A 19,898-nucleotide genomic window follows, 5' to 3' on the forward strand; every position below is an offset into this window, starting at 1 on the left:
ACGAAGCATCCCTCTCTCCGCGAGAGAGGCACGTATAACGACTATAATTAATATTTCTTTTAATTATATCACTCGCGTCCTCATGCGCAATTACTCAGTAAAGAATTCTCGTTTTGATGCCACAAAACAGGTTCACGGGTATGGCGTTTCACTTACGATAATTGCAAATAATAATAAATAATACGGTGGCGAGTTAATATCACATAGCATAAGCGATTTTCCTCATAATGCGCGACTACGGACGCGACGTACATACCTAATAATATGGTAAAAACTTAACGATAGTCCACGTGATAAGATTGCCGAGATATCGATCTTTGCGAAATCGCGGTGCATGTAGAATTAAAGTTCCTACTATCTCTTGTCGCGTATGACCCCGTGAGTTTTTTAACTGATCGTGGTCTGTCGATCCAAAGGTCTTCTTTGAAAAGTAACATCAGAACATAGCTATTATAGTAATTGAAGGAAAAGTGAAGAATGGCACCGCATCACGCATTATCATTTCTTATAAGTGATTATTTACATATACACTTGTAATTTTTTCCCATCGATTCTATGCGTAAATCTTCGTTCAATCCTTATTTACTTGAAATTTATTTTCACCTTTTAGATTCAGTTTTGGCAAATAATTCTTTTATTATAAGTTATTGATTAAAGAAGAAATGTTGGTATACAAATTTAAATTACTCTCGAGTGAAATCTCGGCGAGGTCCATTTTTACGGGACGTCCCATTATACACCGAAATAACAAATCGCCGCGATAAAAAGGCATGAAATCAATTGGAGACACGACGCAGAAATAACAAGTGTGCCGGCCGCTAATGCACGCGGGTTCGTAGAGGTCCTGATGTACCGACGCGATTTATCATACTGTAAAACGACCCAATGGGTGTTAGCTGTCAGGTCGGTCGACCGCCGATTTGTCAACCGGTGGCTTGGCTCTGCGCGCGAGCTTTGACTAACTTTGTCGCGGTGAATCGCGGTGGCCGGCCGATGCCGGTAGCGATGGCATCTCGACTTCGCGCTAATGCGACCGTCAGAATGACACGCTCGAGAGTGCATAAAAGCGCAGATCGTATATCAAACAGACCCCTCTGTCCGTCTTAATCCCTTATAGCTCGTGCCGTTTTAGTTGCACTTTCGCTTAAGTATCTCGAAAGAATTCCTTGCGGTTTCTATGATTTTTTATCGCGTAATAATAATCAATATCACTTATTCTCAATATTAAAAAAGAAAGAAGGAAATACTAAATACACGCGAATTAAAATATATTTCAATTATCCTTTCGCGTGAAATAATATTTTCTAGATATAATTAAGTTTCTTTAGTCGTGACTCGGTGATGTTGAAATAATGCAAACAGCGGATTAGGTGCATGTGCGAAATGATAAACTTGAGTAAAGACGTAGATGCAGATTTTAATCGATTCCGATCGAAGGCTTACGTTAAGTAGTTTCTATTAAGGACGAAATATATTCCGAATCATTTATAGTCAAGATTCAATTACTCGCATCGTGTGCGGCGCGACATATAGACTGAAAGAATTTAAAATTACTAGCGTTATAGATCGATTTAATCGCAATTCATAATATTCATTGACTCGGTACCTCCTGTTACAAGTATTTTGCGAAATGGAACGCCCAGCTCAGTAATAACTCACGCAACTGATATTAACTCTTCACCGTTCTGCTTTGACTCGTCATATTTCATCTGTGCGAGATGTCATAAATTGCCACCCATACTTTCAAGTCAAATTATTATGTTCTTATGATAAAATGCTTCAATGTAAGTTCTGTGTAACTGAAATTGCATAAATTATAAGTGTTAATGCACAATAATTGAACACATGAAATCTTCTTAATTAGTAAATTGCCGTGACATTTAGGTTAATGATGAATGAAAAATGCCGTTTATAAATGCGGAACTTTGTGCGCGCTTCATTGTCGACGCACCGTCGTCGAGAAAAAAAAAATTACGGTCTTTACGGTAAATCCGTAAACGGGAGCTTTTACATTCCGGCGACTGGTTGGTATGCCATCGGCGCGGCCCCTCGCAAATTTGCAGTCTCTTTACCGCGTAATGACATTACGCCGTTACGGCATCCTCGTGTTTTCACCCTGGTTTATGCATTTATGCACAAAGGGGAGGAGGAGGAGGCGGATGGTAAGAAGAAGAGGAGGCGGAGGTGAGAGATGCATCTCTCGGGAACGAGCAGGTAGGGATAATGAGAGGGCGGCCGATGGTGCCGGTTTAATCATCTCGCGAAACACCTAACGGCTGTTACTCACGACGTCGTTGACCACGATTCGCCGTCGCCGCCGCCGCCGTGAGGAATTGTATCCCCGGCATGAGTCTGCTCAATGAGGAATGTCTCTCGGTATGAATCACCTCGTAAGTTACTCAGCCGTGCGCTTTTTTCAAACCACTCACCGAGAGCGATTGGCAGCCTCGGGTGAGTTTGCACGTGTACAATCACTCGAAAGTGCTATCAATTTCTGACGCGAGATGATCCCGGAACTTTAGGGTTTTGCCTTTTATTCTTTCTCTTTCCATTTAATATCTATTCAACATTGTCCGTCGACGAAGATTACATAACCATTATGTAAAGAAAACGTGTGCGAAATGCTACACCGGTGAGCTGAAATGCCACATCGGTGTTATCTTGATACCGCTTGAGGTGAGAAAAACACGTGACCGAAACGGCGAACGTTTGCAGTCCGCGCGCAAAAAAAAAACGAGGTCCAATCTGACAATCTTTAATGGTCGACGATTACGCTTACATGGATATATTGTGCAGTCAGTAATTACACCTTGTACAATGATACACGGGAGGACAGCACGTCGCCGACAACACGTGCGCGCTTTAATCCCATTGATAAAACCGATGGCGCCGCCGTAATTACGGGGTCACATGATATATGCACGTACAATCATCGTTCTGGTATCGATTTCTGATTGCAGTCGGTACACGAAATCGTCGTTGACGCCGCCCTCTTGTTACTTCTGTAAAAATGTAGCAACCGTCTGATCACCGTCCGACCTCGGTCGCTCCTTGAAGAGGAGAGAGAGACAAAGAGGGGAAAAGATTGAGTCTCGAGACGCTCTCTCGGAAGCCGCGATTAGGCTACGGGTCGTATTAGGCGTAAAAGGAGCGCGACCTCGTGCTCGCGCACGACACACGGTAAATTACCGAACGACAAGCGGCGTGATGGGATCTGACACAATATTTTTACGCTCGTCCGACGGCGCGTACGAGGTCCCATTACTTATTCGTAATGGGATTAGAGCGCATCGCGCGGTGATGCAATCCGCTATGAGAAGTCCGGAGCGGACCGCGCGCAGCGAAAATTGATAAAACAGCGTCTCCGAAAGCTGTACCACTTGTCGCTTTACGGGGCGTTAGGCCATGAAATTGTAATTTAATTGCTTCTCCCGCGAGTCGTTCCTGTGGCAGTGATTGCGGTCGGCCGACCGGTCGGTCGGTCGGTCGGTCGGTCGCAATTTGCATCCTAAATTAAAAAGCCTCTCCTGAAGACCCGGACTCGCCGACTATCGCTCGCCGCGAATCGAGCCGCGCGATAAGTTTTGCACGCTAAGGCGTTGTTCGTTAATTATGCATGAGCGGACTGCTATTATAATATTCGGCCGATGTTCGGGCAAACAATGTACAAAACACTCATCTAATTATGCTACTGCGTGTGGCCGAGTTGCGGTTCAGGAGACATTACGATCTGCCGCACTAACGAGCTGAATCGCACGAATCGACATCGACATGATTTTAATTTAAATAATGTTTCCTTCGGAGAACATCGCAAAAAAGCGCTGGGAAAATATTAATATCCGTGTGCTCGCATCTCTTTTTCCTATCGGCCAATTAGAGTGTTGATTTACACTCGTCGGGTCACCGAGCTCTGAATGAATTAATTATTGCGATGGATTATTATTTTTTGCTCGTAAAAGCGACTAATTAAAAGGCTGCGCTTGCACCTTGCTCGGTTTTACGACTTCTCGCAAAAAGTTGCTCACTGGAGAATGTTTACATTATTTATTACACAAGTGTACACCTTAAGTAACTCGATTACAGTCGAATTTACATAGTCGGGTCGAGAGTGTTTGAACCGGCTTGTAAATCTTGAGTATCGGAGGTAAATGGTTTCCTCTATTCTCATTAAAATATCAAAAGTCTCGTCTCTTATATAGATATATTCGAACGATAGTATCAAATCTCTGAAAATTAGCCGAATTAATGGAAGCACGCGAATAAATATATGAGAACGTTAATGAATTCGTATACTTTTCAGTTTTAAACGACATAAATCATAAGAGATGAGCGATAGCAATGATAAACTAACTGCTAACACAGTCCAGCTTTTCGACGAATGACTATTACAGATCATAATTTATTGATTTGTCGAGTTGTTTGACACACACGTGGATCATTCTAGCGAGATAAACATGTAAAACGCTGTCGTAGGCCGCGCGAGGATTCATCATTCTACTTCATATCCTTTCCCCCCCCCCCTGTTCATCTCTCTCTCTCATCTCTTCGCACGATTTGTCTTCCTTCGAGTTCGCCGCGACGGCTGTCACTCCGCTGACACCGAGATCACGCTCGATTATGTTTCTCTTGCGATATTCGACACGATAATGGGAAGCTAGTTTGCCGTTGTACCCACAGAACGCCGAATGAAATTTGCATAAACATTAGTCACGTTCCCTTTCTTATATTCCGATACGTATCACGGCGAGCAAAGTAGATTACGATGCCAACCGCGCGGCGTGACGTGGAAACGTCAGCGATTCGCAAAAAAACCGGACGGTCGATAGTGGTCAGATAATAATCGCGAAACAATCGTCTTATTAGAAATTACACTTTCAAATAACCGTTATGACGCTACTCGGTCAATATTGATTGTCATTCAAATCGAAACGTTTCATTATAATCGGCCGCGTAACACACGACATTCGTGTATCGATAACAGCGCCGTGAGAACTGAGAAAGGTAAGTCAGAGCGAGAACTAGGCAGTTAACGAAAGGAAAATAAATAAGGAAAGTAAAACGATGCCTCGAGATTATTGTCGAAATGGCCTCTGTTTGCCTTTGAAGTTTACCGAGACGTTGACATCGATGCGACTATAGTGATGCAAATGAGATTTTTCTTCGATTTCTGTGAGGGTCCTCCATATTTGACGCATTTAAAAATAATAAGTGAGTTTAACGTCGATTTAATATTCCTTATGTAATATTATGTAATGCTATGATATAACATTCTGTAAAGTCGTGATAATATTAGTGTCGATGTAGAAGATTATAAAAATATCATTGATGTGTCTGAGATCGCTATTTTATTATAAACAGTTTTTTGAGGGAAAGCAGTGTCCACTCCGAGATGACGCAAGGAGCCGTGACGTTTACGTGCTGATACTAGCGCGATTTTTACGACAGCTCCGGTATTCCAAACAATCCGTGAGTTCTAGTGTTTATGGCGCGTCTGGTAGCTTTTACTATTACGCTCTTCCGGTAATTTGGGCGATTAACATTATTACCGTGTATATGTATGCGTACATGGCGGTGTAGCTATGTATATATCTGTATAATGTTCTCTCTCATTCTTTTTTGCGGATTGAGAGATAAAAATTACGAGGCTCATAAGATCCTTAATGAAGTCGAGAAATTTGCATCTCTTTCCAGAAATACCGTCAGATTTATTAATCTTTTACTACCTGAACTTTTTTAATGAGGTAAAGCAAATTGAAATGTTAAAAGTTTAGCTCTTAGTTCCAATGGATTCGCTTTCTCCCGTGTCTTCTTTGGTTCGGCTTTGAAGCATATCGCGGCATAAATGCAGCCATTAAATCTCAAGATTCAAAGTTAACGGTCTGTGAAACTCGGCCACTGGGAACGCGGCTACGCCGAAAAAAAGCCACAAAGGCGAAAGGTAGCGGAAAGAATAAAAGAGCTAATTAATAGTAAGCGTACATGAAGATGATCATAGTATATATTTATCAAATATATCTAATGTACGTCATTTGTTCACGATATACCTTATATTATAAAATTGTTAATTGAGCATATTGAATTCTTATTTTATTACAAGTATTAAATGATCTTTTAAGTTGAATTTTTAGATTAAAACTCGTACAATTAAGTCATATTAGATAAGCTGGAATTAGATTTATCTGACAATCACGTAAAAGCTATCACAACATTCGACGGCGTTCAGTGAAATATTTCCGATCATACCATTAACATTACGGTACTTATTCAATCAACTCGCTTATTCGAATCGAATTAATAAAACATGAGCGCGATTGCGCGGTATTGCACGGAAAATGATCGATCTCCCAAAAGCGAGGGAAAAGCTGATCTCGCGCGTCACGCGCTATTAAGCCCAGACTCGTGGCGTTCGCGCAAAACACAAAAAAAACCGTTTAAAAACTGTAAATATGTCACTGCGGTCGCCTACGAGACTGTTCTCGTTCGCGGTTCGCGGTTCCAAGATTTACGCAGCCGGCGCTAAATCAAGGAGAAAGAGAGAAAGAGAAACAGAGAGAAAGAGGCATTCTGCTGTTCTCGTCTGGACGAGAGGTGCCGCGGTTAAAATACCGGACGTAATGCAGCACCGAGTGCTCTCGGCGTTATGGAGGTATAATACGAATGAATAATTGTGATTTTAATAAAACAATGAAATTTGATCATTCTTTTTATGCTTGCGAGATTTCGAAGAAAGACATTACGGTATCACTGCAACCTAAACAATAATCTTCTATTTCACTTCACAATCCACCCATATGACTTTACGATTTTCTATCTGTATGGAGTATCTCGATTTATTTCTAAAACTATATAAGTACTAAATGTATTTTATTATGCAACGTGATTTGTATTCATGTTGGGTTATAAAATTGATTGTAAACGGCAAGAAAGCGGGAATGCGTGAGAACGTTAGGGAATACGTTATGTGCCTTGCGTAAGACGATCTACAATTATAAACCGGGTTGCTCGCGCCTCTTTATTTACGACCTTAAGAACGCCTTTAAGAACGTGCTCCAAAATATATTTCACCGCGTAACGGATCGTGGATCCTAAAATTGATTTATCTAAGAGACCAGCCAAGAACGTCACGTCGTAAAACGCGGATGCTGTTCGCCGATCGAAGGTGGCGATTAGACGCAAGGGTTAGCGCGAACGCGTAAACGTTACCACGTGACGTGGTGGAGTAAAAAAAGATCTTTACGACGAAGTCGCAATTAACCGTACCCTATTCTCTGTCGCGCGCTCTTCGATCTTTGTGATCTCGGTACGAAAGGCTGCCGGACGGGAATCCGCGGCGGCGGCGACGCGCGATCATTGCGAATCTCTGCAATAAAAGTGCAATAAATTCATGCAGTTTAGATGCGTCTGACTGGCGACTCAATCTGCTTCTGGTTTTGCTGCGTGTTCATTGGTGGAGAGACGATAAACTCGTCCGCTGCATACGTAAGCTTATCTCGCGGCTCTAACGTGATTTTTCACCGTAAACCGGCAGTGAATACCGTCCTATCTAAATGCCATGACGTATCGGTGGCATTGAAAAAATGCGAATTTCACAGGGATGACCGAATCGCTGGAAATACACGGTAAAAGAGGCGATACTAATCACGAAGGGTTGATCGCGATTTTATAAACGCATGCATAACATGTGCATTGCATAATATGACCCGATTGCGATATTCCGCTTTATTATTCCAGCGGTCATTATTGCCGGACATCACGTTCATACTGTTGCACTCGCTGAATTTTATTCGCTTATACGCTTATCTCTAATCAGATTTCAGCCGCCGCAAGCGGCGCCGCATATATCGCGATAATGAAGGCAATCCATTTGCTTATTCACCGTGTCACTCGTGGGAGTAAGACATTAGCGTGGCAACGAGTACTTGCCTGTGCGACAGTGGACGTAGGTGCTTCTTTTGCACGACACGCATCCAAGTTCCAGATTTGTCGCCGCGTTCGCTGATATATCGGGTGAACGAATTGGCGAGCGGCTGATTCACATGTAAAGACTCACAATCAGTTCGACAAAATCATCGCGGATGATAAACAGTATCATATTGTCACAAAATTATTAAATATTTGCATCATCACACCGTCTTGCATAGATTATTGCTCTATGTTTTAATATTATTCGTCGCTGAAATATCTTAACGTTTTTAAAATTAATGATGAAATGGAAAGTTAAATTAGAGGTGCGTACATTCATCGTTCGCGATCAAGGTCACTGCGCCGTCGTTATGGAAACACGAATTTCAGGTTTTCGTCAAAAAACTTACAATTGCTTAATACATAATAAATACGGAGCATCGGCTTTGTCGGTGTCACTTTAATTGGCGTTGGCGACTGGAAACCAGTCTTCTTGCCGGGCTCGGTTCATCCAGTGATACCTCAGTCGGGGCAAGTTCTCTGAGGGCCATTCAGAAATGATATCATGAATGAGCTTCGTTCGTTTTGAATAAAACTTTTCGGCAAATCTTTCTGTCGCGGAATATCTGACGATCCATCGTGCTTAATATTATAAAGCCGGTTTTGAAGGCGAGCCTATTTTTGTCAATATATTTATGAATATCCTGTGAAAATGAACTTCGACTTTTAAGCAGGATTTATTTGTATCATTATCAATTAATTACCATCTGAAATGTAAAGCCGTTTATTAGCAAGCTGTCGTCACACAACAGTTATGTCACCCAAATTTAACGAAAGTTAAATTTAAATTCGCTTCCGCGGCGGTCGCTGCTTCTCGTAAACAGCCGTGAAACTGTAATTATGCAGAATCAGCACGGATTTACGCGACAGTCACCTGAGTGCATTTATTAATTATGCGTTAGCCACGAGGAAACCATTCTCAAGAGACATGCTCGAGTATGTAAGTCATGAGCGATAGGCGCTTAACGGATTTGATGATTAGCTCCGACCGCGTTAGTCTCGCTTTACAATTCTTCCTGTGGGCGTTTACACCCGGTAGTTGTCAAACCGCCACCTACAACCTACCGCTTCCTACGGTCGATTAAATATATTGGATACTTGACCTCTGTCGTCTGAATTGAAACAAATTTGTATCACGACAAACTCGATTAGCGACTGCATCACATGCAGATATATTTTCTTTTTTCAGGTATTATATTCTTTATTTGTCAGAAAAACGTGTTTTATGTAAAAATCGAGGTCTTTATCTCGCTCTCGTTTCCTTATTCAATGCTCTTTACTCATGCTCAATATATCTGTAATATCGCGTAATCATTTATTGAATGTCCTCCGCGATCTTGTAATAAAGTGTACATAAACCTTGCTTATAATTGCTCATAATATTCACATGTTTTAATATATTCCCGCGTGTAATCGGCGACAGTCGCGAATATGATAATAAAACCGTGCGAAATATCGCAATATCCAATCGCATCGGCAAAGCAATATGAATCGCAGCGCAAATTGATCTTATTTTCATACCTAATCATACATGTCTATACATATTACGTCTAGTAGATAAGTCAGCCAGCTCCATTCACCAGTTTTTCCCAAAGATTTTTCCGAGAGCGGATAGGTGTCGGTATATTGACCAGATGTCGATCTAGACAATTTACTGAAGTCGTTGGAATATATTAAACAATATTGACCGTTCACATTTTCATAGATTTTATTTTGACGTGATATATCAACGGGCGAATATTATGTTGAATGAGCGTAACGAGATATGTCGATATCTCATATAAATTACACTAAATTGTAACGAGCAAAAAGAACTATTGTTCAATAATTAGATGTGTTTCTGCGAGATTCATGACGTATATTTCCGTCTATTATATTTTTAAATGATTAACGAAGTTATAATGAGTATCATAAGGAAAACTGCTGCCAAAAAAAAGGCGTAACAGATAATGGATCTCATTTGGAATCAAGGACGAGATTGCAGATTGCGTCGGCAGCAAGAAAGTTAAGAATCATGAACGATGACGTTTTATCACACGGAAAAAGCCCGCGCGGAGTTCACGCGGACCCTACCAGACTTTAACGAGTGCGGTTGCACGTCTCGGAGTTTCATTATTTATCCCAAGAACGCGACTGTCGGTGTAAATTAAAGATCGCGGATTCGTTAAGGCGGATTCGTCATGTGGGCGGAAAGAATGGTAACGTCAAGGGGCTCGTAAAGAGAAATATATCGCGACGGCGCGAAATGCGTGAGCTGTCGGGAATAAAATCGCGCCAAATGACGTTCAACTTTTATTTTCAGATTCTCGCGAAATATATTTAATTCCCGATCAGTCGCGATTATAAAAGATTCGTTCGATCTACTCTTAATCTCTTGTTGGACGGAGTATATATACGAATATGGGCAACTTTTTCAAAAGCCAGTCTCTCTCTTTCTCTCTCACTCAGTGGCTCAGTCTTTCACTCACTCACTCATTCAATTACCAATCTGACTGCTCGCGCTTATTATACGATCAGCATTCTCCTCGCCAAGGGGACGACATATGTAGTAATTACCGCGAAAGTTAATGGTAATAAACTAATGACAGCTCGCGAGATAGAAGGCGCCGGTTAACCTGGCTTAACGCATTCTCCACCATGTTTTTATCGCGATGTAGCTAGGCGCCGCCGTCGATAAGTGACTCAATGCAAAACCCTGGCGGCGGCAGCGGCTCCGCCTCTACTAAATGCCAATGGGCTTCTATGTACTTCGTATTTATCGATGCGTTACGCAGCGATTTATAGCGATACAAAATCCCGATCATACGTCACGCATATTCATTCGGGCGAAATTCTCGCGACAGTGTAAAAATCCGAATTGTGTGTTTCGCTTATCGCGTCGGTTAAAGTCCTGTACAACTGTAGTGTCATCTTACAAAATCGTATCGCGAGCGATTCTTACGTCATTACGTACCTTACCGTATCGCTTATACCTTGTTATAATCGATCGAAAAAAATTGCAACCGTTATATAGGTTTACTCATGTTTAACTATCGATCGGAATACAATAATCGTGATTTGATCAGCTCGGCGGGATATTAATGCTTAACGGCGATCCAGACCGGGATAATCTCGCGATAATCAGCAATAAACCATTGAGAATACTCATGCAGGCCAAATTACCAGGAATGCAAGTCACCGCGCAAGAATTATACGTCTCGTTCATTACTCGTAAACGATGCCGTAATTAAACCACAAGCCTACGTCGTGCCCGTGTCTTCGAGAGCAGACCGATTGACTGTTTATCTTGCGGCATCGGGATCGTTAATACAAGTACATCGATCGACGGAGATTGCGCATCCGGCTCGACGGGGTTCATTTGACGGACCTTGATCGTACGCGTGCTCGAGAAACAAACGAAATGAAGGATAGAGATGGCAAGAGCAATAACGGAGGGCGAGAGAAAGTCGATGTTGTTTTCACGTGGGTGGACAACGTGGTTATCAGATATAGGGATTGGACACGCTTTCTACTAAAAATTTACTTCCCGCTGCAACGATCAGCGACGACCACCGTCCACCACGTGACATTGATCTTCGGGGTTAAGTCCGCGGCTGCTTCCTGGTAGAAATCCCGTTTGATAATCGAAGAAACTATCGCGACAATACAGTTATTGTACCATATTATCATAGGAATGATATTAGGATTTGTTCGGGTGATTTATTGAGGATTTAGTGGATTATATCTACTTCTCTTCTCTTGCCTCGTTCTCTTTCTCTCGTAGGATTTTACATCTTTAATGTCAATTGTAAATCTTTAATCAATTGTAAATAAAACCTATATTCGACTATAGAGCGTCCAAGTTGCCAGAGTTTGCTCCAAGTTTTCAATAACACTTCACTAATAATGTTATCATTATTGTTATTATTTTTATCCTTATAGCTTCGAGAATATTCTAACTCGCGCATAAAATTGCAATGGAACGGTCGTGTCCGTCGATAGTTCGCGACAGCGATTGGCCGTAAATCTACGATGCGTTGCTTGAACGGTGGCGCATGATAATCCTAGCGCGCTAAAGCCCGTTCGGTTATTGTTAATCGGCGCGAGATCGGTTGCACGTGTGCCGCCACGTTCCGGTAGGTATACGCAAGTACACGCACGAGAACGATGCGCGAATCGCGCAGGAATGCAGGGCCGACCGAATTCCGCGTATCCCGCCGATAGTTCGCGATAATATGCGCATTCGGTGACGAAACAAGAATTACGTCCATCCTTTATTGCGTCTCTCTCTACCCCCGCCTTACCGGGGAAACACCGTGATAAGAAATGGTGACACATTTCACCAACCGGTGCCCGAGCATCTTATCAAACGAATTCCACGCGTCGTGACTCACTGGCAACGATACCTATGCTATGTGTACTACATCTCCACCGTGCTGTGTCGGCGCAATAATCCAAAATTATAACCCTAATCCGCTTACGATTACCGGCACCACACCGGGCCGGTCGCTTTCATCGATCTCGGAACTCCGCCTACTGGAATCGAATCGAATGGATGCCACTATTTTGATGATCAGCGGAAGGAGAACACCCGAGCGGATCGCCTCGCCAGCTCCATAATTATTCATAATTACCTTTCATAACGTGCCGCGGTAGGTTTGACTTCTAATAATAAAAATTGATAATTTTATATAGTCTTTTGAAATTTTTTGGTAATTTTTTATACATAGCTAATTTTACTTCTTTAGACTTATTGCAAAAAAGAGATTATTGGTAATATATTTCAAAATAACTTTGTTTCATTCAGCATTCTTTACACTTTGTATACGGAATGCGTTCAGTTAATCTAGACTCAAGTGACTTGATCAAGGATTAAGCATTGAAAACACCGTCTTTTCCTAAGTCTTCTTCCCGGGTCTCAGAGACCGACACGATCAGATCGACCTCGGCATTTCGTTTGGAATTCATTTGCGACGAGTGAGGAAACGCGCGATTGCGGACGGACCTCGTTTCTAGTCGAGTCACCTCGCCCGATCTCTCGAGGGATCCACAGAGTCGGTGGCGACGGTTTTCCTTCACATTGCGTCGGCTATCGAAGCAGTTAGTTCCATTTCATTCGCTCGGAACGGCGAACGCGCGCACGCGTGAAGTCCCGTCCATTACGGCACGGTGAGAAGGCGTGTTTCCACCGTGTGAGAGGCGTCGCGACTTCCAGACGGGGACCAATCGATGATTTCTCGAGAGTCATTAACTCACATAACGAATGATGCCAAGACAGCGTCGATGTCGATACCGCCATACTGTTATACATGGCGTTCGTACGCCTCATCTTTATCAATCAGAATTTATGCGATTGCGGAATTATCGGGATTTAGACAACAGGCAGGATTATCACTCACTTCGCAGTTTATCATATGTTAATCAATGGTGCGATAGTCAGAGCCTGGCGTACAGCATAAATAAATAAGATAAGGAATGATGTAGATAGCGTAAAAGAAAAAAAAGGGAAAGTTTTCACGCGAGAAACGTTTGTTAAGCCTCTCACAAGGGAATATATTCCTGTCCGGTAGGTCAGTAACACGTTGCTGAAACGTAATCGTCTGAATCGTCAGAGACAAGTGAGCACAAGATAAGATATCGATTCGCAGCATCGTTGCGATAGAGTGACGAAACGTAGATGACGCCCGCACCTTGTACATTTGCACGAAACGTCAGCACGTTCAGCCTCGTTAACTTTATCGGCAAATCTTGAATATCGGGTCCAGTTGGCTGAGACACGTCGCGGTGAACGCGTCGTCCGCTCTCGATTCGGTTGCGACTCGTCGTCTTGTTCGCGCAATTATAGCTCGTGATTTTTGTGAATAAGGATTTACCGAAGAATCGAGTTTCAGTCGTAATATATAAAAATTGCTTTAAAATTTGCCGGAGATCTTGTGCGAAAGGTGAGAATGTCTGATTCAGCCCGTTCAGCAATAGAAAACAGACCTATTATATAGAGACAGTTATGGACTAGTTCATAATATTGTCAAATAATAATCTTATCGATTAGAAAAAAAATAATCGAATTGAATCAGTTTCTAAATCTCAACAAAATATTATAAAATCTATTTGAACAATTTACAACTCAATTCGAGTCGGTCAACGAAGCTAATAATATAGTGCGATGTGACCGCGAAACAAAAATAATCGATTAGACAAAAAAAGATAATCGAATTGAATCAGTCTCAACAAGATATTATAAAATCTATTTGAACAGTTCAAAATTCAATTCGAATCGCATCACCGAAGCTAATAATAGTGTTGTGACTGCGAAGCGAAAATAATCGATCACAAGCACTGATAATATTTTGGACGGAGCGATGATCTGGCGATGATTATCTCATCGCGATTAGCGGCAACGTAAGAGGCCAGTAATATATATTTATCAATTGTGTCGACAGATCGGCGGCGCGGTAGCCATGTCATCGTCGGATCGGCACGGCGGATCATCACGAGAAATTGGCGTGGAGCCGGGAGAAAACCATCGTCGTCGGCCCGATATACTTAGGGCCGCCGAGTAACGCCGGCAGCCGGGGGATCGGTAAACCGAAGGATCGATACGAGCGGATCGATCCACCAGCTCGCAACCTACGGCCTCCTTGCTGGCCTGGCCAGCTACTATGCGAATTGAAGCTCTCATTACCCTCGTCGCGGTAAGTCCCAATTGTAGGATAAACGTTTGACAAATTGTCACTTGTGCATTTAAACCCAATAGATTTGACTCTGAAGCTTTTTCAGTGCCACGTGTTTAGAGATTTATATACACACGTATAAGAAAATTAATGACTAATTTGAAAACTTGGAAAATTTAGATAACAAGAAAAATGTACTTGGAAATTACATTCAATTTGGCGTCATACAAGTGTCTCGTTAAATTATCTTTCGGAGAGAGTCAGTCGAAACCTGTTCGAACACTCAGAATGTTAACAGTAGCCTCTCCACGGATATCTCTTAATAAAATCCTCCGCCATGTGCCTGTTGCGTGCGGAGTGCATAAGGTCACCCATAATTACCATCGTGTACGAGCCCCCGTACGATTGATGCAACAATCGACGAGCCTGCACGTCCCTGGCGTTGCATTGTACCGGATGAGCGAGCAGCAAAACAATAATTACAATGTCCAGTAACTACGTAACGATCGTAAAGTACCGCCCGCCGCGTGCGTTATTAGCATATTATTGAGATAGCGGGGTGCGCACACGCGGACCGCCAATAGAGCTGTAGATGTATCACGTTTTTCTCTCTCAACCGCTGTCACCATTACGTCGATAAACTTTTAGGGTTACGAGGTGGATCGCGCGCTTTATTCTCTCTTCCATTTTTTTCCGTCTCTCATCCACGTTTCGTCACAGCCGGACGTCTTAGTCGCGTTTTCCCACAGCTGACTTTCGGTATAGTTGTCATATCGTTTAAATGCGTCAACTCGGGTTGGAATCTCTTTAATAATAGGTATTCGAAGCTATCAGGCGGAACATAAATTTTTGACGAGAAATCGTAGATATTCACTTGTACTTGTAAGCATATTTATTAATATTGATAATTTCTGATGAAACGACCAATTTAAAAGCTATATTTCGTTCAGAAATTTAAATAAATCGCGTTATAGAATCCTCGTTCGATTACACCGATCGACACCGCGATTATAGCGCTCGTAAGACCGCACGCGGACCGCACCCAGGATCGGCTAGCGATTCTGCAATGTCGGGAAGAGAGATCAACATCCCTATCCGGGGACGTCGCGCATACCGGTGTTATCTACATAACATTACGGGCTGATGACGTACAGATACACGAGACCGGCGGCGATCTCGCGACGTTACTATGCCCGTGATATTGATAAATGATAATCATTGGTGCATCGCTGCTGCACCGATAATTTAATAATGGTAGATTAGTGGCGCACGCACACGCGCGTAAAGCGGCCGGGCCAGCCTCTCACGGCGGCATTACTATGCTAATCGGTCTGCATCGACGCCGATGCCTTCAATAAATAATCCTCTTAACGCGACGTTAAACGGGGGGATGCAGCCTATATGCCGCGCGCATCCCAGCGATGTGACGACGATGCATCGACGACGAGTCTCCGACGATTTGTGCGAATGTCGGATGCTGCCGCTATGCGATGAAGATACCGTCGGGATTTTTCGGAGAGCGAGATCTTCAATGTATTCCCGATATTGCCTCGGATCATCATAAATGTTACGTCGGCGCGTCGTCGACTACATCGGGCGCGAGACAGCGGAACTTTTAAGAGCACGCGTTTAAATTCCCACAAAAATGCGCTTATTACAGTCCAATTTATTCCAAGAGCAAAAACAAGAAATCTCAGAATCAAGAAATCTTGAGTTTTCGATCTTTGGACCGCAAAGTATACGAAGTCTTAAAGTACAACAAATATATTTTTAGCAGAGCGTCATTTCGAACGCGGAGTTATCCATTGATGGTGAAGTCATTGCAAATAACCGAAGAATGACTGTATGGAAACAGTTCTTGGTTTGTTTGATCGATACGCGTCTGCACGGGTTGATTTCCAACGAGATCGAATGCTGACCGCGATTAGCATTGGTATCGATTTCAAAGCCGCCGGTCAGTCTCCTTCGTTGAATCATCTATTCATGACCGATGGCGAGTAGGTAGAAGCAAAATTTCACGCTTTGTCGCTGATATAATACACAAGAAAAGCTAAAATCAACGATTGGCGGCGGACCAAACTAGAAACAACGCGTAACTTTGCCGTCGCATCTGGCTTTTACGCAAATGCTAATGCGTCGGGGGAGTGCATTAAAGCAACTCGTAAACTTTCGTAAACTTTCGAACCTAATTCGTACGCTAATTGGATGGCTCTGGTATAAATTATAATATTTGTCGACAATTTTTCTGATCATAATAAATGATTATAATCAGAAAAATTATGGTTTGCCTCTATTTTAGACGTTCATATCGAATCTTTGGTAGAGTAGCACAGTAATAAAAAACAGAAAACTGCGATGTTTATTTGCATACATATAGAATTTGCATAAGTTGCTCACCAATTCGGCGCGATGCTCCAGCTGCCCACGAGCGCTTCGCAAGAAGATATTGTCGAATGGACGCCTTCTCCTATTACCGCATGGGTTCGTCGTGGTCTGTAATTTAAAATAATTTGGAAATAACATATTACGAATCGTAACTATAGTTAGGCATATAATATAAAAGGGGTTGGGTCTCTCTAAAAGCCGCGTGGCTCGCTCTGTGCTTTCGCGCGAATGATTTAGTGAGTCGTCGTGGGTGTATTTCGCCGTCGGGGCGTCGTCTTCCAGTAGTTCTTTTTTTCGTACGGTCTAACTTGATACACGATCGCACGGCGTAGCAGAAGAAAGTACCAACGAGAAGGACGTTAACCGCGAACGGAGTCGATGTTCGTTAAGTCGGTTCCATACCGACCAACGCACTACGAGAAACGTAGAAGAAAAAAAAACGTCGCGCTTCCTCGTTTTCCCAATTAACATTCTACCCGTCCCGACATACCAAACAACCGCGACGCCGCGCTGCCACGCCGAGGACAGGTGTCTCGCGATGGGACATAGGTACTTGTTTTACGGAAACCGTCGTCACGTCTGTCGGATTCCCGCTTTAATGGCGACTTTGCGACACTCGCGGAGACATTGACAAAAAAATTTATGACGCTTCCCCGCTTCAGACCGATTCCGCTCCGATCTGTCGGATAATACTCGGCTGGCCATCTGTGAAATCTCACGTATAATGAGCGGGTCGTCATTAATTTGCCGCGTCAAGGGGTAGGAGGAGAGAGAGTCCTGCGGTCTCACGCGAGAGCGTACGCGGCGCGCAACCGTACGCACGATTACGCGTCGTGCGCGCCACACGCACGCACGTACGCACGCACGTTATACGCACGCAGGGCACGAAACGGCAAGGCGACTAACCAAATATTTATACACGTCAATCATAACACATGGCGAAGCATTCGCTGTCTAAACAGTCCGCGGTGCCCTTCCGTGCGAGCCACTTCGCCGTTGGCCGCTCATTATGCCGGCGGCACGCTGGAGGACCTTTCATTGCTCCTTACCTATCTCTAACAGGCACTCGATAGTTGCCGTTTGTCATGCGCTCCACGATGTTTGCCTTTCCACGGGGAAAAAAAATCACATCGCGCTCGTTCGACTCGCGCCGTGCGTCGCGCGCGCCGATATGTGCGCGGTATTAAACTATTGTGGATACTCCCGTCGTGTGTGTGTGCTTTTCCCTTAGTTGAATGACCGAAATCAGAAAGACGAGTCGCGTGTAAGAGATTCAAATCGTTGCCACGAGTTTGTCGCTTCGAGAGTGACAAAGTGACACTCGCTCGACTAATTATCAGAAAATATAAAAAATCGATATGCGAGATATAGTTAGTGGATGTGTATATATATCAAGCGTTATTATATAACGCAGATATAATATAAAGTATGTAGAGGATTGCAAGCCGGAGCGGTGCAACGAAATGCAACGGAATTGGCAAAAATCGAGTGGACGCGGGCCGAGGGTCGAGTGACTCTCACAAAACGTTCGATAAATGGCGGGACGACGGTGTTGAAACCACCTTTGGCACTTTGCAATAAGCCGGGAGTGCCTCCGGTCCTTATAAACGCACAAAGACTATGCTAATGATACGAGCGTTGCATTGACGGCTGGGTAAATACGAGCCGCTGGCTACGAGTCCTGCCGCAAGTTTATCGTGTAAACTGCTGTTAATGATTGCCAGCAAAGGCGAACCGGCCGTTTTCAGCGCGTTGCTATTTTAGTGGCTCGAGTTTAATTTGACGTTGTCGCTATCCGATCATTTAAATTATCCGGAAGCATAATACCGGATAATTATCGAATGTCGTCAACGCGTGGAGATCGTCTAAAGAGTCATTAGCAGCGATTTCCCTCTCAACGGGAATGACAGGTATTTGTCGCGAATTAACGAAGAGAATTAAATTTTTTGCAAAGTTCAAGATTTTCGTTTTCCTAAGGGAAGAAGCACGGTGTTCATCGAATTTGTTCGTACTTCAGCTTCTATTCGAAACATCAAGTATACTATCCCCTTTTGTAACGTTTAACGTTAGTCGAACAGGCGATAAAATCTTGTCGGAATGCGATTCGTGGGTCGTTACGAGCGCGTAAAAGTCGAAAACACGGTGTGTGCCAAAGCGCGTGCTCTTCTTCGGACATACTAATCTGAATGAATGGAGTAGTAAAGTCGTGGAAAAGTTCTTCTACGAGAGAGATGAATCAATTATATGCAGAGTTGTCTTAAAGCAATATGTCTTTTACGGAGCGAGAGTGACAGTCAACTTCTTTTTCACCCTCTTTCTATCCTCGACAAAAATCTTTTTAGTATAAAGATAGATAATTTAAAAAATGAGGAATTATATATAGAGGCAATTAGTAGGTTTTTTTAAAAGTATTTTTTGCATTTTTAATTTAACAAAATAACTTAATATTTAGACTTCAATCTATTCTTCTTTTTCTTTTTCACTTATATTACTTTTGCACCTACTTTTCTTCAACTTTACTACATTATTTTTAAAAGCTCATGTGTATGAATGTGGATGATGTCTAGTGTTCGCAATGTGTTGAGCTCGCGCGGGTCCGTGGGTTCGCTAAACCCAAATGACTGTGGATCAGTCATCCCTGCGGGAGGATTTAGCGACATTTTCTCAATCGTTAAGACATAATACGTCCCGTGTGCATATATCGTCGCCGCCCGCGCCTTATTGCGGAGTCTTGCATATCCGAGTGCGATTAAAACCAAGTAGGACGGGGTATTTTTCTATGCATTTCAAAAGAGAGTCTTTCGTCATTCATCGCCGCACGGGATTGATATTCAACTCGCGATGGCTTATTAACGATACAATATCTCATTATTTATGACGGAGCGGGACATCGGAGCACGG

General features: G+C 43.0%; 1 protein-coding gene across 5 annotated transcripts in view; it reads left to right on the top strand.

Annotated features, from left to right (window-relative positions):
- LOC139774533 (uncharacterized) overlaps positions 1 to 19,898 on the top strand; it is a 63,104-nt gene that overhangs the window by 36,175 nt on the left and 7,031 nt on the right. The window contains exons 1-4 of one of the 5 annotated variants that reach the window (XM_071709893.1): positions 4,968 to 5,001; positions 5,107 to 5,208; positions 5,359 to 5,466; positions 14,382 to 14,633. In XM_071709893.1, the coding sequence (XP_071565994.1) occupies positions 14,601 to 14,633 (33 nt within the window). In that variant the 5' untranslated portion in view covers positions 4,968 to 5,001; positions 5,107 to 5,208; positions 5,359 to 5,466; positions 14,382 to 14,600. Of the gene's footprint in view, positions 1 to 4,967; positions 5,209 to 5,358; positions 5,467 to 12,167; positions 12,594 to 13,583; positions 13,884 to 14,381; positions 14,634 to 19,898 lie in introns of those variants that run through there. The other 4 variants (XM_071709891.1, XM_071709895.1, XM_071709894.1 and 1 more) reach the window with 4 other exon arrangements.

Source organism: Temnothorax nylanderi, unplaced genomic scaffold, assembly GCF_030848795.1.
Source record: "Temnothorax nylanderi isolate EJ_2023f unplaced genomic scaffold, tnyl_v1.0 TNYL_tig0082_pilon, whole genome shotgun sequence".
NCBI lineage: Eukaryota > Metazoa > Arthropoda > Insecta > Hymenoptera > Formicidae > Temnothorax > Temnothorax nylanderi.